The 24,840-nt window shown below is 34.9% G+C and overlaps 1 protein-coding gene across 4 annotated transcripts in view; it reads left to right on the forward strand.

The window, feature by feature from the left end:
• Positions 1–20,862, forward strand: part of LOC141491945 (uncharacterized) — a 43,582-nt gene extending 22,720 nt beyond the window's left edge. For 2 of the 4 annotated variants that reach the window (XM_074192659.1, XM_074192660.1), the window contains exons 3-6: positions 8,139–8,279; positions 14,394–14,534; positions 19,232–19,312; positions 20,584–20,854. In XM_074192659.1, coding sequence (XP_074048760.1) covers positions 8,139–8,279; positions 14,394–14,534; positions 19,232–19,312; positions 20,584–20,706 — 486 coding nt within the window. In that variant the 3' untranslated portion in view covers positions 20,707–20,854. Of the gene's footprint in view, positions 1–8,138; positions 8,280–14,393; positions 14,535–19,231; positions 19,313–20,161; positions 20,214–20,583 lie in introns of all 4 variants that reach the window. The other 2 variants (XM_074192661.1, XM_074192662.1) reach the window with 2 other exon arrangements.
• The last annotated feature ends 3,978 nt before the right edge of the window (positions 20,863–24,840 follow it).

Consider the following 24,840-nt stretch of genomic DNA (forward strand, 5'->3'; position numbering starts at 1 on the left):
CAGGTTCTGTCTCTCATGTTGACTGTGTAACAATCTTAAGAAGTTTCTCACCAGAAGCTTCCTACACAGAGGAAATAATATGATTTTTAAAAAGTTTCTAGACATTTGGTTTAACAACATTGTGGGTTAAATAGACTTTTCCTCGCTTAACCTTACTACCATTGACAACCTTGTTTCTATGGTTAAATGTATTCTACATTCCAAACAACTGACCTCTAAACAAATTTTCAGAACCAGTTTGTGAGTTGGAAGAAACCAGTAAAACAGGTTTCTTCATTGTGTCTTCCTATTTCAGGTTTATCACTAGTCAAAGGTTTTTAAGACTTGGGAAAGTCATGTTAATTACATATAGAAGTTTCTTCAAGAGAAAAAAGCAAAACTAAGAAGCAATCCAACAAAGTCCTTGTGAAGAATGATATATAAAAGGAATTAGTCCAGTTTTCTGACATCAGAATTTTATAGATCTGTACTTGACAGATATGCCTGTGATAATTCAGAATGTCATAGATTATAGGAAAAAAACTCTTACATTTACCTGGGGAAGGGGAATGGGGATAAGGGAGGATGACTCCCTGCAATACTAGAGAGACAAAGAAAAGGTTTTCTCCTCTTAGCATTCCAAAGATCAGAGACTGGCAGGATTTTTTAGGTTCATCTAATGGTTATCTCTAGCTGCTTATTAGCAGCAAAATTTTACATATATCTAAACTATCCTCACAATTATGTTAAAAAAAAAAACCCAATACAAAGACATGGTCTAGGTATTCCCCTTAGGGAATAAAAAATGAAGGACACTGTGATTGGGAAGAAAATAGTTCTGAGATTCAAGAGAGATCAGTTACAGTTTTGACTGTCCATATCGAACTCTCTCTCTCTCTCTCTCTCTCTCTCTCTCTCTCTCTCTCTCTCTCTGCCTCAGTTTTCACATCTGTAAAATAAAGGACTGGGACTAGACAATATCTAATAAAATTGTCATTCTCAGTATTTATTACCTATTATATGCGTAGTTCTAGAGTAGTCATTAGGGACTAAAATAGGAAATGAGTTGCTTGCTTGTAAGAAACACAATCTAACTGGATCTCAAAGGGGTCTAGATAAGCATACATAAAACACACAAAATGACATTTAAGTAAATACCAACATTCAGAAGAGGAAAACAAAGTCAAAAATTTCAGTATTATCATGAAGATTTAAAAGTGGTCCCTAACCTGATATAAAGACAATTGTTACACTACTCTGACCATCTGTGCTTTGCTAAGAGTCAAATTTGTACTGCTGACATGTGGGTGGCAGAGGAACCCATCCCAGAAACAGCTTGAGAGTTGATGGCATTTAGCTCTTGGTACTCTTTTCACTCTTTTGCTGCTCTCTAGCCTTCATCAGAAAAGTCCATCTTTGTTCCAACTGCAACTGAAACCTTGATATATTAGATGGAGTTTCTTGAGAGTTATACTATGATACAGTTGCTATTCAGGACTTCAGTAGGCTAAACAAGCTTGTTGTTGTGTATTTTTGTTTTTTATGGACTAACTACCTTCTACATTTCATTCATTGGTATAATTCCAACCCTTTCTCCTTAACCCGTTAAAGACTAATGGAACATATTAGGCTATCACTTTAAAAGTTACCAGCTAGAGTATGGATTATAATTAGGTTTCAAGAAAAACAGAATCATAATGATCAATGCCATTTAAATGCCCTGTCCTAAGCAAGAATAATATTAAAACTATCACTTTAGTTCAACTGAACAAACACTTAAAAACCCCTACTGTGTTCTGAGGACTTAAGTAGTGTATATTTGGGAAAGATGTGGAGGAAGGAGATACAAAATATACTTCAACACTTCAGTAATCTTTTAATTCATCAAGTAAAAGTATCTTCTCCCCTAACATAGGAGACAATCCCTCTGTAATTTAGCAGATAGTCTTTGAGATATGCCATAACCAAAAAGTTTTAATAGCTTTGGGATGAGCCTCTCTGAATTTAGCTTTGCTGATCCTCAGGCAACAGACACCACTGGGGTCCAGATCTGAAGTTCTTACCCTAGGGCAGGGGTTCTTAATCTGCGGGTCTGGAAACTTTTTAAAAATATATTTTGATAACCACTTATTTGTAATTCTTTGTATTTTATGTTTCGAAAAGCATAACTGAGAAGGGGTCCACAAGTTTCACCAGATTACTTATTGCCCAATGGCCCTTTTACTGGGGCTTGTGCCCTACTGGCATGACCTGCAGGAACCCAGGGTTACCATTGTGCTGAAGTGGTGCATACAAGTAGGAGGTTAAAAGCACAAATAGCTTTTGTTCATATATTCACAGAGAGGTAAATAAAAGTTATTTTGAAAAAGGAGAAAGCATTAGCAACCAGGTTCTAATCATCTAGAGTGATTAGCAACCAGGTGCTTCACCGGGGTGAAGAATTGATTCAGAGATGTTTCTACCAGAGGATATAGGTTAACTTGACTTTGAAGGAAGATAAGAATTCTGAGAGGCAGACCTGAGGAAAAGTTGATTGCGGGAAGAGATAAAGAAAAAGAGTATTTATGAAGCATCTACTGTGTATGCTGTGCTAAGTCCTAAGATCCACACAGTCACAGGAGATGGTGCTATGATCTTTCCTGTTACAACTGAAGCAAGTGAAGTAGGCAGAGCCACTTTAATGTAACTTGCTCAAAGTCACCCAGTTAGGATCTCATACTAGATGTGAACCTAAAGTCTTTCTTAATTCAGCCCTCTACCTGCCTTGTGTTTTTTACAGACACAACTTTGTTGGCCACAGAACTTCATCCTTGTTGTAACCCAGAGTGATATCCAGAATAATTACAAACAGTATTTGTCTAACATGTACATTAGCTTATGTTCAGGTACAACAGGTCAGTACATTGATTGGATCATTTAGCTGTGGACTGAGATATACCACAGGTTCAGTTAATTAAACAAACATTTTCTGAAATATGTGTGTGTGGGATAACAAGCACAGGAATCAAGAATTCAGAGTCTGAGTCTGAGAGCAGAAAAGAGTCTATTTTTCTCAGGAGAAAAAGGACAGAGCCTCCATTGCTAAGTAGCATCAGCCAAGGAGTGTCAAAAATAGAAGCTTGCAGGCATCTTTTATCCTACACCTAAATTTTGTTTTATCCTACCACTGGTGGTAATACAAGCTCACAATTTTTTTACTAGTACTACAATTTCTATTCTCATTATCCTAATTATTCATAACTAATCTCTATCTTATTACAAAGTAATAGTTTTCAATTCCTTATTATCACAATTATTCATAATTAATATATTCATATTAAAAGTGATGTTTTATAAAACTTCATTATGTATTTTCTCTGACCAAATTTGGAGGCATCCAATCAAAAAAGAAAGCCAGGTCCAAGTCTTCTTGAAATTACCTCATTTTCTGAGAATCATAGGTAGCTAGAAAATGGGACAGACTTAGATTACAAGAAAAAATAAAGCTATAAGGTATACATGAGGGTATTCATGAGGCATGAGGAAACTTCACTGATGGCTGTCACAATCACCCCCCTATTTTTTCATCCTCTCTGAAGTTTCCTTGTGCCATTCCTGATAAACTTCATCTATCGGATTTGTCTCAATATTCCCTCCATAAGGGGATAGCTAAGTGGCACAGTGGATAGAGCACTGGCCTTGGAGTCAGGAGTACTTGAGTTCAGATCTGGCCTCAGACACTTAATAATTACCTGGCTGTGTGGCCTTGGGCAAGCCATTTAACCCCATTACCTTGCAAAAAAAACCCCAACTATTCCCTCCATATTCAACTACATTTCCAAGAAGGGCCCATCACTATGTTTTTCATTACTATAATCCTCATCATTTCCTATCAAAATCCTTATCTCTTGCTTGGTTGGTGATCTCTAGCACTGCCTAGTGTCTTATGAGTTTATTGAGAGTGGAAATGGAGTTTGACAGTCCCACTTTTCCTTCTCCTTATTCTTGGCAATGGACAGGCAAAAAGTATAAGATCTATCTGCAAGGAGGGGTCATAAGTATGGCACAGAGTCAAGGGAAAAGTTATAGATATTAAAGGGGCAGATCCCCCGACCAACCAGCCCATACACATAGACACAATCTGGAGAAGATGAATTGTCCAATCTCTCCCTTTTTCTCCTGGAGACATTCTTTATCTTCAGAGTCCATTCCAAAACATTTTCTCCAGTTCAGGTAACGTATTGAGATATTCTCTTCTGGTAAGGGAACTTCTTAACACATCTTATCAGAAAATTCATATCTTCATCATTAGACAATAAAATTCTAGAACTATTACAATCAATATTTTGATTTACTTAACTGTCATGTTGATAGACATCCTTTAACAAAATAAACTTTCATAATTGTGTCACTACCCAAGTGAATTTGCTGAAAATTACTAGATTATTTTGAGTTTGTAACATATGTATTGGATGATCATTTTAGTACAAAGCGTGTCTAGCAAGTGAATGCAGTCTTAATCTTTTACTCTCTATTAAAATAAATCAAGCATCCTTAACTAAAATGAATTTCTCTTCCCCAAATATTTGTAAATATACTGTTATTCTTTTCCCGATATACTCAACTGCCTTATATTCCCTGACTTAAAGCTGAAAATGCTATTGCACAGAATTATATCTTGAGATTACAAAAACTTTTTATTCTTACCTAAATATTCCCTCTAAGAAAAAAATTGAGGGATCTTAATTCTTGTCAGAAGATATAGCTAACAGCAGATGTCAAAAAGACACTAGCCTATCTAGCTATTAATCTCTTGTTGGTCTAAAATTTCTATAACAGATTTGCTTATAGCAGTTTACTATAAAGATCCAGAACATTAAAGAAAAAATTTCTTTATGGATATAATTATGAGTGTTAGTTTCCAGGCAGAGGTCATGTGGGTAGTCAAATGCCTTGAACCAAGTTTTAAACCTATCCAGTAAGACATTATTCAAATGTCACGATTGGGAAATCAAGTCAGAAAGGGTTCTGAAGGGCACTTTTCATCCCAATGTGCTTGTTGTAGTCTTCAAACCATCACTGGGCTTTCCTGACTTCAGAAGAGCATTGACCCAACAGCATTTCCTTTGCTGAATCAGACTCAGTATCAGATACAGAACAAAAACCAATTAAAATTCCCACGATCTAAACTAGTAATTCCATCTCATTAGACCTCCAAGTGAATCCAGTTCACAAGGACTAAATGCAAATTACAATCTTAATAGGGGTCCCAATCAATGAACCCCCTCCCTAACACTCAAATCTACTCTTGAGTGTCCCTGGGTCCCTAAATAGGTTTATCTTCCAAATCCATCCAAAAAGCAGTCAAGTTTTCCCTGTATCTGGAGTATTCCCTGACATACAAAACCCTCTTTCACAATTATATGCCATAGCTCAAGTAAAAGTTTTATCCTTCTGGTGGCTAACTTCTGATCTCCAGATCCACATTCCTTTGTCTGAAATCATATCTGCTCTATTCCTATATAAAGATGGTAAGACAGATGCCTCTGGTCTAGAGATTCCCAACATCTAGTATGTTTGCTTTGAAGGGGAAAAGATAAAAACAACTACAGTTTGGGGGATATATAACCACAATAATCCCAATTACATATGTAACTGAAAAATTCCTTTGCTAGCAACTGTCTGTAGTAAACTTTTTATTTACCATGTGAAGAATCCAAATCATTACTATCAGAATTCTAGCAATCCATTTGAACATCTTAGAAAACTTTAAATCCTCAACATGTGTTATTATTTCAAATATAACAACAACAATAATTACTAGATCATTTTTGAAGTCCCTTCATACTTATTCAGTACTATTGGAAGGGTTTCTTACAATGAGGATATGCTTTCCAATTTTCTATACAGTATCCTTCCAAGTTTGCAATTAATATGAGGGAAGAAAGCTGCAATTTTTATATCTTTAAAATGGTACATTTAATTCTTAACCTCCATGAATCATAAGGTTTCCATGCTGACTTCTTATTCTCTTAAAGAAAAACAAAACAAAACAATTTTCTTAATGAAATTTAACCTCATAAAATAACTTTTACATTAGATGAAACCTCAGTTCATTCATTATTTGTGATCACAACACAATTTTAAATTCTCCAAGATTTAATTGTATATGTATGCTAATTTCAAAAGCCCTAATGCAAACTTTTACCTATTTGAGAGGCAATATCACTTTTATATAAAACAAGTTCTCAAATAGATAATTTTCTTCTTTTCAAATGACAAATGTTAAGAAAGCTACTTTGATCTTATACATAAATATTCCCTTCCATAAACACAAGGTCGCCAACAAAGTTTTTCCCAAGCTCTTTGGGTCAAAAAGATCTGAGAGAGGGAGAGAACTTTGGCAATGTATTCTCTTTTCCTCATAGCAAAATTTTACAAATTGTGATAGTAAAGGACTAGAATATTAGATGAAATCTCAATTCATTCATTGTATGTTATTACAACACAATTTTAAAATTTTAAAACATTTAGCTTTAATCTGTTCTTAAAAAGTTTACAAATTATATATAAGATAATAACATAATAATATAATGCAATTATGTATGACATATTTCAATTTCATATATATTCCCTTTACTCCCTAGAATTTTTGTAGATGTTTCATGTTTGTCTCTCAATGCTTTCTCTTCTTACATTGATTTTTAAATCAATTTTCAAAGCTCTCAGAATCAATCTTTTGACTTCCATAAAGTTAAACCTGTTCATATCATCTTTCTACATGCCTTAACTAACTTCCATAAATTTGATATACTTTAAAAACCCAATCTTCTCTATACCCTTTCATTTTTCTTTGCAAACCTTTTATTATTCTCTTCACAGGTCTTTCAGACTTATTACTCAAGACTATACAACTTGCATTCTCCTTTAATATGCTGTTTAACCATATTTCAGATGGTATTCATTATTATTTTCTTTTCCCTTTTTAATTTTAGTTCAGTCTGTTCTTAACTAGATCCACTGATCTAATTATCAGAATCTATATTTTTCACTAATAAATTCCTGAAGCCATAATGTTAGCATAAACTTCAACTCATCCTGTTAAAAGATCAACTATTAACAGCACATGCTTCAGTCTCCCTAATTTTGGCATTTCTATATAATCAATTTATGTATTTTGGAATGGACAAAAATCTGGCTCTCATTCTCCTTGAATTTGCTTCCTCAAAGCTTTCTCAATGTAAAATAGCATTTCTCTCATGATTTGTTTATTTAACATATCTTTCCCATCTGGTAATACCCATTGTCCCTTTTCCTGTTTCTATAACTCCTAATGTTGTTAGATTTGTCTTTTCTGTTGGCACAAGTTCAATTTTAGGAACCAGAGGAATCCTGACATGCATTTTGACTGCTAATCTGTTTCATTTTAGCTTCAAATAAATTCCCTTGTTGTGTCCCTTCTCATAAACTATTACAATTTCATTTGGTAACACCTGTTTAACAAATCTTCATGAAACAATTCCCTGTCTATCTACTATTAATTAATCCTTTTTCTTAGTTCCTCCCTTCTACTCCTCTTTCAGGGTCGAGATATGAGTGGAGACAAGCTGCAAACTACGTGTGTTTTTTGGGGGGGAAGAAAGCAGGGGTTGGGGGGGAAGAGTCTGGTAACAGAGAGTTACAGGGTAGAAGTGGGAAACACTGCCAAGTAAGGGATCCCATGGGAAAAGGGTATTTTTGAGTCTCATTCACATAAATTCTTTTCTTTTTTTTTTTTTTTTAGTTTGTTTGTTTTTTTGCAAGGCAAATGGGGTTAAGTGGCTTGCCCAAGACCACACAGCTAGGTGTCTGAAGTCATATTTGAACTCAGGTACTCCTGACTCCGGGGCAGGTGCTCTACCCACTGTGCCATCTAACGGCCCCCATATAAATTCTTAAAATTTAGTTCACCCAATTTTCATGTTTCCTAATGGGTTATCTGAGAGGATGTTTGTGGAAAGAGTTTTGACTGCAGTCCCTAATTCTGCTCATGAACAAAGAGCAAATTTATTCCCTCTTTGTTCCTTGCTGGTAGAGCATGGATCACTGAGCTCCAGCTAATCAGTCCAAGTCCTTATGGGATAAGTACCACTTGCTATCTGCTCAAGCCTCAGCAAATTCCCTTCTGTTTCTTGCCCCAGGGTGTCTTGATGCCAAGACTCAGGCGGCTGAGAATCCCTCGGCAGGGCCACTCGACAGAGTTTTTCTCAGACCCGCATGCTGGGTGTCCCGGTCTCCTCAACCCTCAAGGCTCCACAGAACCTCCTCGTTCAATTAACCAGGTACCTTACCTGAGCCTGTATGTACAAACTCACCGGGACTGCAGTTATCCTTATCTTTGTAAAGGTCTTCTATCTCCTCCTTGGTCGTTTTCTGCTCTTGACTCCAGTTCCCCTTCAGAGCTCACTCTCCTCAGAGTCATTCCTCTGCCTGACTGAGGGCCACTGACAAGATTTTTATCGGGACATCCATATCTATTGGCCAAAAGTGGACAATTTTCCCCTTCAGAGAGAAATCCAAGATATCTCGGTAGAATCTCCAAATTGTATGGCATAATGACCACAGGAATCAAAAGTTGAGTCTGTCAGAGAGCAGAAAAGGATCTTTTCATTTTTCTTCTATGAGAAGGGGACAGAGACCCCGGTTGCTCAAGCAGCATTCGCCAGGAAGGAAGAGTAGAAAGGAGAAACTAAGAAAAAGGACTAATTAATAGAAAAACAGAGGGAATTGTTTCATTTAAAATCAAGTATTAACAAATGAAATTGTAATAGTGCATCAGTCAGAAATATCCAAAAATAGAAACTCATAGACATCTTTTATAATAATACTAATCCTACCTCTAAATTCTGACTTTTCCCACCATTGGCTGATAAGACAAGCTTACAATCTTCTTACTAATGCTGCCCAACTGGAGCAAAGCAAATTCAATCTTTATTATCCTAATTATTTATAACTAATCTCTATACTATTAGAAAGTAATAATTTCCAGTCCCTTATTATCATAATTATAACTAATCTAAACCCTTTTAAAAGTGATATTTTACAAAATCTTATTATGCATTTCCTCTGACCAAATTTTGGAGGCATTCAATCAGAAAGAAAGTCAGTTCAATTTTTCTTGAATTACCTCATTGTCTGAAAATCATAAGTAGCTAGGGAATGGTATGGATTTAGCTTCCAAGAAAAAATAAAGATATAAGGTATACAAGAGGGTACTCATGACACATGAGAAAGCTTCACTGAAGGTCATCTCCCACAATTATGTGTAGCATCTCTCACAATCCCCCCTATTTGTTTTCATCCTCTATGAAGTTTCCTCACACTTCATCTATAGACTTCATCTATCAGATTTATCTCAGTATTCCCTCCATATTCAATTTTATCTACATTTCCAAGAGAGGCCCATCACTTCCTATCAAAAATCCTTATCTCTTGGTTGGTGATGTTTTCACTCATTGCCTATGCTCTTATGAGTCTATTGAGAGTAGAAATGGAATTTGATAATCCTATCTCTCCTTGCCCTCTTTCTTGGCAATGGACAGGCAAAAAGCATAAGATTTATCTACAAGGAGGGGTCATAAGTATAGGTGGTACACTTATAGAGTCAAGATATTAAAGGGGCAGATCCCCCTGACCAAACAGCCCATACACATAGACACAAGCTGGAGAAGATGAATTGGTCCAGTCTCTTCCTTTTTCCCCTGGAGACATTCAATATCTTTCTGTATCTTCAGAGTCCATTCCAAAAAGTTTCAGGTCAGGTGACTTATTGAGATATTCTCTTCTGGGAAAGGAACTTCTTAACACAACATTTTATCAGACCAAAACTCATGTTTTCATCTTTAGATAATAAAATTCTAGAGCTATTACAATCTACATTTTGATTAATTCACCAACATGTTGATATACCTACTTTAGTTTAAACAAAATAAACTTTCATAATTGTGTCACTACCCAAGTGAATTTACTGAAAATTGCTAGATTATTTTGAACTTGTAACATATGTATTGGATGATCATTTTAGTACGAAGAGTGTCCAGCAAGTGAATACATTCTTAATCTTTTTCTCTCTATTAAAATAACTCAAGCATCCTTAACTAAAATGAGTTTCTCTCCCCCAAATATTTCTAAATATACTATTATTCTTTTCCTGATATACTCAACTGCCTTATAGTCCCTTCCTTAAAACAGAAGTTGAAACTGCTATTGCACAAAATTGTATCTTGAGATTACAAAAACCTTTATTATTCTTACCTACATAACCCCTCTTAGAAAAAAAAATTGAGGGATCTTAATTCTTGTCAGAAGATATAGCTAACAGCAGATGTCAAGAACACACTAGCCTATCTAGCTATTAATCTTTAATTGGTCTAAAATTTCTTTATCAGATTTGCTTATAGCAGTTTACTATAAAGATCCAGAACATCAAAGAAAAATTCCTTTATAGATATAATTTTGAGTGTTATTTTCCAGGCAGAAGTCATGTGGGTAGTCAAATGCCTTGAGCCAAATTTTAAACCTATCCAGTAAGACATTATTTGAATGTCACATTTGGGAAATCAAGTCAGAAAGGGTTCAACCTCAGACTGCACTGAAAAGCCATCCCTTCAGTTTTTCATCCCAGTGTGCTTGTCATAGTCTTCAAACCATCACTGGGCTTTCCTGACTTCAGAAGAGCATTGACCCAACAGCATTTCCTTTGCTGAATCAGATGCAGTATCAGATACAGAACAAAAACCAATTAAAATTCCCATGACCTAAACTAGTAATTCCATCTAATTAGACCTCCAAGTGAATCCAGTTCACAAGGACTAAATGCAAATTATAATCTTAATGGGAGTCCCAATCAATGAATCCCCTCCCTAACACTCAAATTATTCTTCAGTGTCCCTGGGTCCCTGTCATCAGAATACACTAAATAGGGTTATCTTCCAAACCAATGCAAAAAATCAGTCAAGTTCCCCCAGCATCTGGAGTATTCCCTGTTATATAGATATACAAAAACCCTTTTCACAGGTATTGTCCAGCTAAAAGGTCTGTCCTCCTAGTGGCACTAACTTCTGATCTCCAGACCTGCATCCCTTTATCTGAAATCACATCAGCTCTATTCCTATATAAAGATAGTTTATCAAATGCCTCTTGTCTAGAAACTCTTCCTTCTAATCTATTGTATTATGCAATAAATAAATACCTCCTATGGCTAGGAGATTGCCCACCATCTCTAGCATCCTCACATAACAATTAGCTAGAGATTATCACAGAAAAATCTCAAATTGTTGCCATTATTTTTATCTTTCCCATGTTACTCAGGTGCTTTCACTACAAAGCAAACAACCATAGTTTTGGGATATATAACCACAATAATCCCAATTTACATATGTAACTGAAAAATTCCTATGCAAATAACTATCAAAAAAAACTTTAATTATTTACCTTTCTTAAAATGCAAATGATTACTTTCAGAATTTTTTCAATTATTACAACATCTTAGATAATTTTAAATCTTCTGTGTGTATTATTAATTCAACAGTAATTAAAGCAACACATTAATTACTAGATTTTACAAAACAATCTTTCCATTATTACAATAAACATGAATCTACAGATCTAGAGCAAGTTTCAACACATTGTTTAACAATTTCAGGGATCTCAGAGGGTCATGACTTTTGATATTTTCCCTCATTATCCCTACAAAGCAATCAATTTTGCATTCTAGGCTTTGACATCTTGACAGTAAAATGAAACTTATATTTACAAAAATAGATCACCACAGACAAAGACTTTTCAACATCTTACTCATCAATAAGTTACCTAACTGGGGTTTACATAATTTTTAATTCCCCAATTATTCTTCAGAGCCCCCCCAATACTTATTCAATATTATTGGGTGGGAATCTGGCAGTGAGGATATGCTTTCAGGACTTATTTTCTTAAAGAAAAATAAAACAATAAAAAAGCTTCTCTTAATAAAGGTTTACATTTTTGTTTCACTAGCTTATTTACCTCTTATCCCAAATACACTTCTGTTTTCAAAAAGAAATTGAGATTCTCCAAAAATTTAATTGTATACATATGATAATTTCAAAAAGCCTGATGTAAATTCTTACTTATGCCAGGCAGTGTTATACAATTCAAAATCTCCAATCTTCTTTTCAAATGGCAGATGTTAAGTAAGCTACTTTTATCTTACATATAAATATTCCCTTCCACAAACACCAAGTGGACAACAAAGTTTTTCAGAAACTCTGAGCCAAAGAGAGAGAGAGAGAGAGAGAGAGAGAGAGAGAGAGAGAGAGAGAGACTGTTAACACTCTTCACAGCAAAATTTTACAACTGTGATAGTAAAGGACTAGAACATTAGATGAAACCTCAATTCATTCATTGTTATTACAGCACAATTTTAAAATTCTCAAAGTTTAGTTTTAATATGTTTTAAAAGTTTACTAATTATACATAATATATTTATAATATTATACATAATATATTTCAATTTCATGTATATTCCCTTTAATCCCTAGAATTTTTACAACACAGAAAAAAATTCCTTTTATGATCACAATATTTTCTTTATACTTAGCAATGTTATAAATTCCAAAAATCATATCCAAAATAATCTTACATTTTTTTCCTTCAAAACTTAAAAGTTTTCAAGTTCTTATTCTTTATCTTGACTTCCTAATACTCTAACTCATAAGAGCTTTTATCCTCACTGACCAACATTTCTTAAGGTTGGAACATTAGGAACACCACAACATCATAATCAAAATTATACATTTTTACAGACCCCTTAATTCATTTACTTGGCATTTTCAAATTACTTGATACAGAAGATAAGCCCATTTCAGAGTTCTCTAACTGAAGAAACAAAATTAAATAAGTGAAATTTATAAAACATTTAAATAAATTGCTTTTATACCAAACATTTCATATTATGAAGTTTGTCATTTTTCCAGCCAATTTAATGCCAGATATAGTAAAAGTGGCAATCTAATACAAATTTCAAATTATACCAACCTCATTTAAGAACCCAACTCAATTTAGTACAAATCCAGGTTAAGTATGGAATGTCTTTACATATAATGGAATGTTTTACATATAAATTGGTTTATAAGTCTTTCAATACTTTCTCTTCTTACATTGATTTTTTAAATCAATTTTCAAAGTTCCCAGAATCAGTATTTTAACTTATACAAAGTTAAACCTGTTCGTACCTTCTTTCTACATGCCTTAACTAACCTCCATAAATTTGACATACTTTAAAAACCCAATCTTTTCTGTGCCTTTTCATTTTTCTTTGCAAACCTTTTTTTTTTAGGTTTTTGCAAGGCAAATGGGGTTAAGTGGCTTGGCCAAGGCCACACAGCTAGGTAATTATTAAGGGTACTCCTGACTCCAAGGCCGGTGCTTTATCCACTACACTGCCTAGCCACCCCACTTCTCAGGTCTTTCAAACTCATTACTCAAGACTACACTACTTGCATTCTCCTTTAATATGCTGTTTAACCATATTTCAGATGGTATTCACTATTTTCTTTTCCCTTTTTGATTTTAGTACATTCTGTTCTTAACTAGATCCACTGACTTATTAAAAACCTTACTTTTACAGCTATATAAAGCATATTGCAATAAACAATTCCACTTTTCATAATGCATTATTCCATTCAAAGGTATTAATATTTAACACTCCTTGATTTTAACTTGTATAACCTTTGAAAAAGCAAGCAGCCACTCAAAATTCACACAGCCAAATTGGAATACTCCCTTTCCCCCACCTCAGAATAAATCAAATAACTTCTCTTATAAGGGGACGATCCTGCTTATCTGTTTCCTTTAGCTTCAGATAAATTCCATTTTTAGTGTCCCTTCCCATGAACTATTATAATTTCATTTGGTAACACCTGTCTAACAAGTCTTCATGGAACATTTCCCTGTCTATCTACTATTAATTAATCCTTTTTCTTAGTTCCTCCCTTCTACTCCTTTCAGGGTCAAGAGCTGCAAGCTGCAAACTGGGGGTGGGGGTGGGGGTGGGGGGTGGAGCATGGATGAGGGGAGGTATCTGGTAGCAGAGATTTCAGGGAAGAAGTGGGAGAGAATGCAAGTAAGGGATCCCATGGGAAAAGGATTGACTCTCATTCACATAGATTCTTAAAATTTAGTTCACCCAATTTTCATCTGTTTCCTAATGGGTTATCTTAGGGGGTGTTTGTGGAAAGAGTTTTGATTGCAATCCCTAATTCTGCTTAAGAGCAAAGAGCAGATTTATTCCCTCTTTGTTTCTTGCTGGTAGAACATGGATCACTGAACTTCAGCTGGTCAGCCCAAGTCCTCATGGGATATATGCCACTCACTTCCAGCTCAAGCCTCAGCCAATTCCCTTCTGTTTCTTGCCCCAGGGTGTCTTGATGCCAAGACTCAGGCGGCTAAAAATCCCTCGTCAGGGCCTCTCATCAGAGTTTTTCTCAACCCCACATGCTGGGTGTCCTGGTCTCCTCAACCCTCCAGGCTCAACAGAACATCCTCGTTCAATTAACCAGGTACCTTACCTGAGCCCATGTGCACAAACTCACCAGGACTGCAGTTATCCTTATCTTTGTAAATGGTCTTCTATTTTCCCCTTGGTTGTTTTCTGCTCTCAGCTCCAGCCCCCTTTCTGGTCTCTCTCTTGTCTGAGGAGACATTCCCTTGCCTGACTGAGGACCACTGATAAGATTTAAAATGGGAAGTCCATGCCTGTCAGCCAAAACTCGAGAATTCCTCCCCCTTCAGAGAGGAGTCCTGGATATCTCAGTGGAACCTCCTAATTGTGTGGGATAACAACCACAGGAGTCAAGAGTTTGGAGTTTGTTGTAGAGCAGAAAAGGACCTTTTTTTATTTTTCTTCTCATGAGCCCCCATTATTCAAACAGTATCCAAAATAGAAATTCATAGGCCTCTTTTATAATAATAATAATAATAATAATCCTACTTCTAAATTCTGGCTTATCCTACCATTAGCTGATAGGACAAGCTCACAATCTTATTCCTAATATCGCTCAACTTTAGCAAAGCAAATTCAATCCTCATTATTGTAATTATTCATAATTACTCTCTATCCTATTAGAAAGTAATAGTTTTCAATCCCTTATTACCATATTCATAACTAATCTATACCCTATTAAAAGTGATGTTTTATAAAACTTCATTATTCATTTCCTCTGACTAAATTTGGATGTATCCATTTAGAAAGAATTCAATTCTTCTTGAAATTAGCTCATCTTCGGAGAATCATAGGTCCCTAGGAAATGGGACTGATTCAGCTTACAAGAAACAAAATAAAAATAAGGTGTTCAAGAGGGTATTCATGAGACATGAGAAAGCTTCACTGAAGGTCATATTTCACAATTATATATGAGTGTATTCATAAGGAAACTTCACTGAAGGCCATCTCTCACATGTGTAACTTTGTCCCAGTCCTCCAGTCCTGGGGAAAAAAAGGAAAAAAAGTATTAAGGGGCAGCTAGATGGCGTAGTGGATAAAGCCCCGGCCTTGGAGTCAGGAGTACTTGGGTTCAAATCCAGCCTCAGACACTTAATAATTACCTAGCTGTGTGGCCTTGGGTAAGCCACTTAACCCCATTGCCTTGCAAAAATCTAAAAAAAAAAAAAAGGTATTAAGAAAACACCAGTAAGAGCTAGCATTGACAACTGGAAGGTGGGGGGGGTCCAAGAAAGACCTCTCATATTCCTCCTAATTCTCACTCTAAATATTTTAGTGCAAACCATAAGCATGCAAAGATGTAAAATAATAAAAATCATTTCTGCCCTTAAAAAGTATGCAATTTAGTAAGCTCTCAGGAATATTCTCAGTTTAGATTATTGGAAAAATCCTCCCCCTAATGAAAGATTCTCTTTGTTCAGTCAGTCATCTTTGAACTTTTACTAAGTCCACCTAGGACTTCAATCATTTTATTAAATATTTGCTGTATGTGTATGTTAGGGGAGAGGGAAAAGGGAAATAAAAAAGTTTAGGTAAGCTTTATGTATTACACCCCTAGATGACTCTTGCCTACCCTTGTTGCTCCTCTGATTGCCAATTCAACTGACTCTGAATTTTTCCCCATTCTCTGACTTTATAGTGAAGTAGGGGGGGATTGATATAAAACATAAGTTAATGATAATAAAAAAACAATATTGTTTTTAAAAGATATCTCAAGGTAATAGGTATTGAAATTTGAAGCTGATGAACTCTAAAATTAGAAGTAAAAAGTACTCCTTACGTAAGACTGAATTCTCTCCCTATAGTTTTAGCCCACTTTCTAGACACTATTTAGCAATAATCTTTTTTTATATATAGAAATCTCTCTATAAAGATGTTGGGAAAGAAAAAATCTGTTAGAAATCAGTAGGGAAGTAGGGCTAGATATAACAAATATAAATTAATATTAATTTAGCCTCAAAAACAAGTAGAGTAGAAACAAGGTTATATAAGACAAGCAACAACCTAGGCTGTAACACATAAGTAAAGGTTATCTAAATTTTGTATTCTTCCCCTCCTCTCCCCTCCCCTCGACCATTGTATATCAAATACAGTGCCTAAGGTTTTAGTACCACAACTGTGAAAGATATATTTGCAAAGTATGTTGGATTGAAGTTGAATTGTGTATTTGGTTTGTGTGTATGTATATATGTGCAATTATCAAACCTTGTACTAGTTTCTGAGAGTAACCATAAGATTAAAAAAGGGAAGGAAAATAAGAATCCAAAGCCAGACATTTGCTCTTAAGGTTAACTTAATAATGACATATTATTTGACTTGCCTAGAATCACACAGCTAGTAAGTGTCTGAGGCTGTTTCTGGAGTTGAGTCTTCTTGACTTCAAGACCACCTCTATCCACTTTCTCAGAGAGATAAAAATTCCCCTTTGATCCTAGCTTTGTCTTCTCTTTTTTACCTTTAACCCAGTTACTTCCAGATATGTCTTTGGCAGTGGAAAAAAGACCCTTATTTCTCCCCTCAGGCCACAACCTTCAACTTCCCTATCACTCCTACTCTCTGATAATCAGGACCCTTATCTTGCAAAAATAGTTAATCTTACCTTGACTTTGATGCTGTTGAGTTTGTATCTTATAAAAAAAAATAGCCACCATAACAAAAACAAACAAGCAAACAAAAAATCCTCCACAACTCATCAGAAAATATTTCTTTCAGACAGGCTTTTAAGATTAGAAATTCACTTTCTAGTCCCAAATTCACATAACTCTTTCTGTTCCAAGGCAAAATTCTGAATATATAGTTACTTTGTAGAAAAGACTTTTAAAATTGTATAGTTAGGACCAATAGTCCAATTGCCTCATTTTACAGGAAAAGAAATTGAGTTCCTGAGAGGCTGGTACTTATACAAGGTCAACACAGCATTTAAGTAACCTAGCTGAGATTCTTTGTGAAAAGTTGTTGGATCAATGGAATTTAATGACATTTCTCCACTGACTCACAGTATCTAGTCTTTTAAAAAATCTTTTATCTTTATTTCTGATTGTCCTTCCTTGGCAAAGGCTCTGAATACTCTAGCTTTCTATTATTCTTCAATGTTCTTCAGTCAAATTGACTCAGTAAAAACAAACAAAAAGTTAAGAACACTAGGGGAACTACTATTTTAAAGGTCTCCTTTTAAAATGTTAGTAATTTCTATTGCTCCCCCATCTGTGTAACATAATGGATGTCCTTAAATTCTAATCCCTTGATTTATAAATTTGCCAAATAGAAAACTCCACATTTGTTTATTTTGCAGTTAACAGAATTTAGACTGTATACCTGAAGGCCTAGATTTTAAACATAGGTCAATATTAGCATCTTCAATTAATGATCAAAAGGACTTTTAGAAATACACAGTGAAGTAAAAATGACCAGTAGTGAGTCTTTTATTCCTTTTCACTTCATTCTCCACTTTATATAAATAGCATAGATTTCTTTTTTCTTTTCTAATGTTATATGTGTCCACAGGGGGGCCTTGAGATACTGAATGAAACCATTAGATCACTAATAATTAATTTTAATATTTTTTAGCTTTAAAATGGTGTGGTATGCTTGAGATGATAAATAATGATTTGTAAATATTCTCTCATTGACAAAGAACATATAATGTCACAACCTAGTGATGGGGACAATCTACATTCAAGTCCAGTAAAAACAATAATTATGTGGCTTATAGTAAATCACTTAACCCTGCAGCACCTTAGACCTCTCTCTCTAAAAATCTTAAGTTATGGACCCCTTGCAGAACTACACTTAAAAAGAGAGTTATCTCCCCAGAAGTTCCCTGTACCAGTAAAATCACCAATACTATGAAAAATGGCAGTAATGATCTCCATTTATGTGTTATCCATTCATATGTTTGAGTCCATATATAAATATTTTTCTAATTTTCATTTCTATCTTCTATTTAGTATCTAATTTGCTTTATCTCTGTGTACACATTCTCACACACACACACACCACACACACACACCACACACACACACACCACACACACACACACCACACACACACACACACACACACACACACACACACACACAGATATTCCTCCACCTGACAGTAGCCCTGGCAGGTCCTACCAAACCAGAAAGACTTGTAGGATAGAACATTCCTGGGTTAGTATGGAGAGGTTCACCACCAGAAAGCTTGATACAAGGCTTGCTTTGTTCTATTTTATTTTTCTTTAGCACCTCATAAAAACCATGTATTGAGGCATATATGCACAATTGTTTGCATGCTGTGTCTCCTCCATTCCACCACTTTTTTGCTGTTTCTGCATCCTCAGTACTTGGTACTGGGACTGGCACATGGTAATTGCTTAATAAAAGTTTTTTGACAGACTGATTAGAAGGGGTTAGATCTCCATTGTGGAAGTTTGAGAGGAGGGAGGAGGAAAACAGACAAACTCTGCAAGACACACTTTTAAACTTAACCTGCATTCATTTTTCCATAACTCTCTTAGGACTAGACAGTTGTCACAAGAACAAACTAAATGATTTGTAACCTTTTGCCTATTTTCGATGTGTAAATATTCACGCTGAAAACTAATATGCAATGGTTCCAACACATACTCCTCCTATGAGTTGTTAATTATAATAACTTTTTTTAGGGTTAAAAATTGTGATTCCATTTCTAATAACAATGTAGCTACAAATCTTAGCAGATTTTATTTAATTATTTTGTACCTGGAATAAAAATGTTTATTATCTGCTACAGGTTGAGACTGCCAAAGCAATAGTGGACTGTGGTCCTCCTTTGATCCACAACCATATTCAACTCAATTTAAAGAAATTTAAGGTATATTTTCAGTGATTTCTCTTGAGTTAATTAGCTAACAATAACAAACAAAAAGTCATCTGAAAACCCAGGGAATTTTAAAAGTCAAGCACCATTTTAAAAAATTTATATAAAGGACACAATTGGAGAAAACAAATTAACCTCACTTGTTCCTGAAGAGAACTGAAAAGTCACTGGACCAGAAACCCTTCTTTTTTCTGAGCATCATCCCTCCTGTTATTACTATTTTTTTTAAATTGTAAGGGGAGATAGAGGGAAAATAACAACAGAAAAATGATTTTAAAAAATCTATCTACTGAGCACTATCAGTTATAAAGTTTAGAGTAATTTTCACCACTTAACTGTTTTTTAAGAGAAGGGTATAGCTGCTTATGGAGAGTTTGTATGACCTGGTTACTCAGGTGATGACTGGTCAGAAAAATCAAAATATTGTAGTTTTTGAGGTTTTCATTTGTTTGTTCTTACATGGAATTGCCTCTCTATGTGGGGGGGTCCATGGTGATGATTTTAAAAAGTAGTGTGAAAAAAAAATAAAAAAAAGTAGTGTGATCTTATTTTAAAGAGAGGAAAAAAAACAGAGTCAAGAAATAGTCCTAAATGAACAGGATAAAATGCAAACAACCAACTCAGAATAATCCAGGATAGCATTTCTAGACTCTAGTCAGACATGTAGTGAAAAGCTAACTCTCAGCTGACCTCAAAGATTTTGTGCTTTGGAATCCTATTAAACCTCCCCTGTGGAGACTGGTTTTTCTCTCCATAGTAATTGTCACATTGTAGTGTTAAGGGATGACCTAATGCTTTCCACATTCCTTATCACGTTTATTTTTTAACTTTTTTTTTTTTTAGGTTTTTGTAAGGCAAATGAGGATAAGTGTCTTGCCCAAGGCCACACAGCTAGGTAATTATTAAGTGTCTGAGGCTGGATTTGAACTCAGGTACTCCTGACTCCAGAGCTGGTGCTCTATCCACTGCGCCACCTAGGCACTCCTGTTTTTTAACTTTGATTCGAGCATAAGGCCATCATTTTTTGTGCATTTGGGGGTGGGGGTGGGACAGAAAGGATATATTTCAAAAGCTTCCACTCATAATATCTGAAGATTTCTGTGCTGCAGCACTTGACGCCTACCTGGCTGGGCACTTAGAGAAAAATAAAATTCTGAGTGGAAGGAATCAAAGAAATAGTTGAAGCAAAAATGCTGATACTCCCCAAAGGAAGTGTGATTCCACCATTCTTAAAATGATATTTTTTCTCTCCCTGAACTCTACAGAAGGAGACAGATAGGCTTCGACTCATTGAGAGAGAAAATCGCTGGCTAATGGAGAGGATAGCTTTCATCATGAGGACCCAAGAAGCATATGACATCTTAAGTGACTACAATCAAAGATGGTAAGAAGGGAGGAAGGTAGAGAACAAGCTTCTGACAATTCTAGAGGACTTTTCCACTAAACCAGAAATAGGTTGTATCTGAATTGACAGAGGGAGTTCTCACTTTTGGAGTCCCTACCCACACTGATGAAATCAAGATCCTTTAGGTATTAGAATAGTAATAATAATATTTTATCAAACTCTTTGTACAATGATTCATAGAATATTAGATGTAATAATACTAGAATATAAACATTTTAAATTAAATAATAGTAGAATAGTAACTTGTCTCAGGACTGTTTCTATTTGAAAAATCATCAAAAAAAAGATGAGAATGGGATAATAACTCATATTTAAATAGTGCTTTAAGTTTCCAAAACACATTTCATTATCACAACTAATTCAAATCATCAAAGGAATAACTCTAGGATGTATGACTTTATTTATGAGTATTATTATGAGTATTATTTCAGCATTTGATGTTTGATGCCTAAGAAAAAACTGTAAAACAAAAGCATGAAAATGGAACATTTTAATTCATTAATTTTTTTTGCTTAATTAGTATTCTATTTTCCCCAATCACCTGTTAAAACAATTTTCAACATTCATTTTAAAAATTAAGTTCTAAATTCTCTCCCATCCTCCCTATTCCCTCATTGAGAAGGCAAGCGATTTGATATAGGTAATGCATGTGTAGTCATATTGGTCATGTTTTAAAAAATCTGCATTCAGACTCCAACAGTTCATTGTCTGGAAACGGATAGCATTTTTCATCATAAGTACTTCAGAGTTGTCTTAGATCATTGTATTGCTATAAATGGTTAAGTCATTCACAGTTGACCATCCTACAATATTGCTATTAATGTGCACAGTTTTCTACTTTTTCTGCTCATTTCACTTTGCTTCAGTTCATGTAAATCTTTCTAGGTTTTTTTCATCATTTCTTATAGCATAATAGTAGTCCTTCACATTTACTACAATATATTTACCCATTCTCCAATTGATGAGCATTCCCTCAATTTCCAATTCTTTGCTACCATAAATGAGCTGTTAAAAATATTTTTGCAAATATTTCCTTGGTTTTTTTTATCTCTTTGGGGATACAGTAAGGATTTTACATAGAGTTTACATAGTTATATAGACCTTTGGGCATAGTTCCAGATTGCTCTATGTAATGGTTGCTTCAGTTCACCACTCCACTAGTGCATTAGTGTCTCAATTTTCCCACATCCTCTCCAAAATTTTTTTTATTCTATTCTATTAGCCAATCTAATAAAAATGAGATAGTACCTCACAATTTTTTTTAATTTGCATTTCTCCCATAAGTAGAGATTTAGAGCATTTTTCATATGACTATAAATAGCTTTATTTCATCTGAAAACTGACTTCATATTTTTTGATCATTTATCAGTAGAGGAATGGTTCTTATTTTTTATAAATTAGTCTCATTTCTCTATATATTTGAAGAATAAGGCCTATATCAGAAAAACTTAACTCCTTCTAACTGCCCTAAGAATGAGAAAGTTCTTATGAGTTGTAAATATCATCTTTCTATGTAGGATTCTAAATAGTTAACTTTATTAAGTCCCTTATGATTTCTCTTTCCTATTTACCTTTTATACTAGGGTCTTTTATTTAAAGTCAAATTTTCTTTTCAACTCTCTGGTTTTCTTCAGTTAAGCTTGAAAGTCCTCCTTTTCAATGAATATGCTTTTTTTTTTTTACCCTGAAGGATTATATACAGTTTTGCTGGGTAGGTGATTCTTGGTTGTAATTATGGCTCCTTTGTCCTATAGAGTATCTTATTCCAAGCTCTCTGATTCCTTAATGTAGAAACTGCTAAATTTTGTGTTATTCTGACTGTGAATCCATGATACTTGAAGTGTTTCTGGCTGCTTGCAATAATTTTTAAATTATCTCTTCTGGATCTATTCTCCAAGTCGGTTGTTTTTCCAAGAGATATATAACATTGTCCTCTATTTTTTCATTCCTTTGGTTTTGTTTCTTTTTTAAAAAATATTTTGTTTTCTCAACTAAATGCAATGGTTGTTTTTACCAATCCTTTTTTTTCAAGTTTTGAGTTTCACATTTTTCTCCCTCCCTGCCTTCCCTCCCTTCCTCCCTCCCCCTGACAGAAAGCAATCTGATAAAGGTTCTATATTTATATCATTGCTAAATAATCATGTTGTAGAGAAGAATCAAATCCATATGGAAGAAAACATTAGAGAGGGGTAAAATAATATAAAAGACAACTTTTAAAAATTGAAGATGATAAGCTTTGGTCTTCATTTAAATTACACAGTTTCTTCTCTGGATATGGAGAATATATTCCATCATAAGTTTTTTTTTTAATTATCTTAGATTATTATACTGCTGAAATGAGCAAGTCCATCCTAGTTGATCATCACCCATGTTGTTGTTGTTGTTAGTGTGTATAATGTTTTTCTAGTTCTGTTCACTTCATTCAGCATCAATTTATTCAGGTCTTTCCAGGCTTCTCTGAAATCCCGTCCCTCATGATTTCATACAGAACAATAGTGTTCCATCACATACATTTACCACACTATGTTCAGCCATTCCCCAATTGATGATCATCCCCTCTATTTCTAGTTTTGTTACTACAAACAGGGCTGCTATGAATATTTTTGTACATGTGCGATTTTAAACCTTTTTTCAAGTTCTCTTCAGGGTATAGACCTAGTAGTGGCATTGTATGTGTAATTTTATTGCCCTTTTGGCATTGATACAAATTTCTCTCCAGAAAGATTTTGTTTTGTTTGTTGATGTCTTATAGCAATATTAACTTCTACTTGCTCAGTTCTCATATTCAGGTGAGCTTTTGTACCTCCTTTTCTATTTGTCAATTCTACCTTGAAGGTTTTGTTGTCTTAGGTGAATTTTAGTAACTCTTTTACCATTTGGCCTATTCTGGTTTTTAAGGTATTTTTTTTTTCAGTAATTTTTGGTGCTTCCTTTACCAAATTGTTTACTCTTCTTTTCATGATTTTCTTGAGATCTCTCATTTCTCTTTCCCATTTTTCATTTATGTCTCTTACTTGGTTTTTAAAATTCTTTTTTGAGTTCTTAGCTAGCTTGAGACCAATTAATATTTTTCTTTGAGGCTTTGGATGTAGGAACTTCAACTTTGTTGTCCTTTTCTGAGTGTGTGTTTTGATCTTCTTTGTCACCAAAGTAATTTACTGTAGTCAAAATTTTTTCTGTTGTTGCTCTTTTTCCAGTCAGTTTCTTGACTTAATAACTCTTTCCTAAAGTGGGGTTCTGTTTCCACCCTGGAAGGTATGCTGTCCCGAGATTTAGGGGTTTTGTGCATCTATTTTCAGAGATACTTGTGAGGACTTGTAAGTTTTCAGGTCTTCCAAGGTGGTATGATCTAAGTGTTTACTACTCTCCTGGCCTGTGCTCTGGTCTATGAGCAACTGCAAGCATTCTTTTCTACCCTGAAACAGTGACCAGGGTCTCTGTTCACTGTACCCACAAGCTCTGGTGGGCCAGTGCTGCTCTTCACCCTGGAAGTGCCACCCAAAATCCAAGTATGAGCACACAGAGTCCTACCCCAGGTCCAGCAAAGAGACCCTGTCATCTTGTTTGACCTTCTGTGGACTGAGAGCTCCGAAAATGCTGCTATTGCTATTGAGTCACTTCCAAGGCCTATTTCTGGTTTGTTAGGGACAGATCTGAGCTGTGATAGACCTTTCCTGCTGACCTTCTATATTGTTAGAAGTAGGAAAATTTGTTTCATGCTGTCCTTTTGTGGATTCTGTTAATCAAAATTTGTTTTAGAGCATTATTTAAAGGTGTTCAGAGAACTCCTCAACATTCTTTAATCCATTCTTTAACTATTTAGATGTTATATTTAGAAAATACTCTTTTGGGGCAGCTAGGTGGCACAGTGAATAGAGCATTGGCCCTGGAGTCAGGAGGACCTGAGTTCAAATCTGCCCTCAGATACTTAATAATTACCTAGTTGTGTGGCCTTAGGCAAATCACTTAACCCCATTGCCTTGCAAAAAAAAAATACCCTTTTCTACTCTCGTCATTTTTCAGTAGACGGTTGTCTTGTTTTACTTTGTTCTTCCCCATCATTGACATTCAACTCCTAAAAAAAGAAGTACATATATTTCTCTTTTAATTTAAGGCT

The sequence above is a fragment of the Macrotis lagotis genome, chromosome 6, assembly GCF_037893015.1.
Source record: "Macrotis lagotis isolate mMagLag1 chromosome 6, bilby.v1.9.chrom.fasta, whole genome shotgun sequence".
Classification (NCBI taxonomy): Eukaryota; Metazoa; Chordata; class Mammalia; order Peramelemorphia; family Peramelidae; genus Macrotis; species Macrotis lagotis.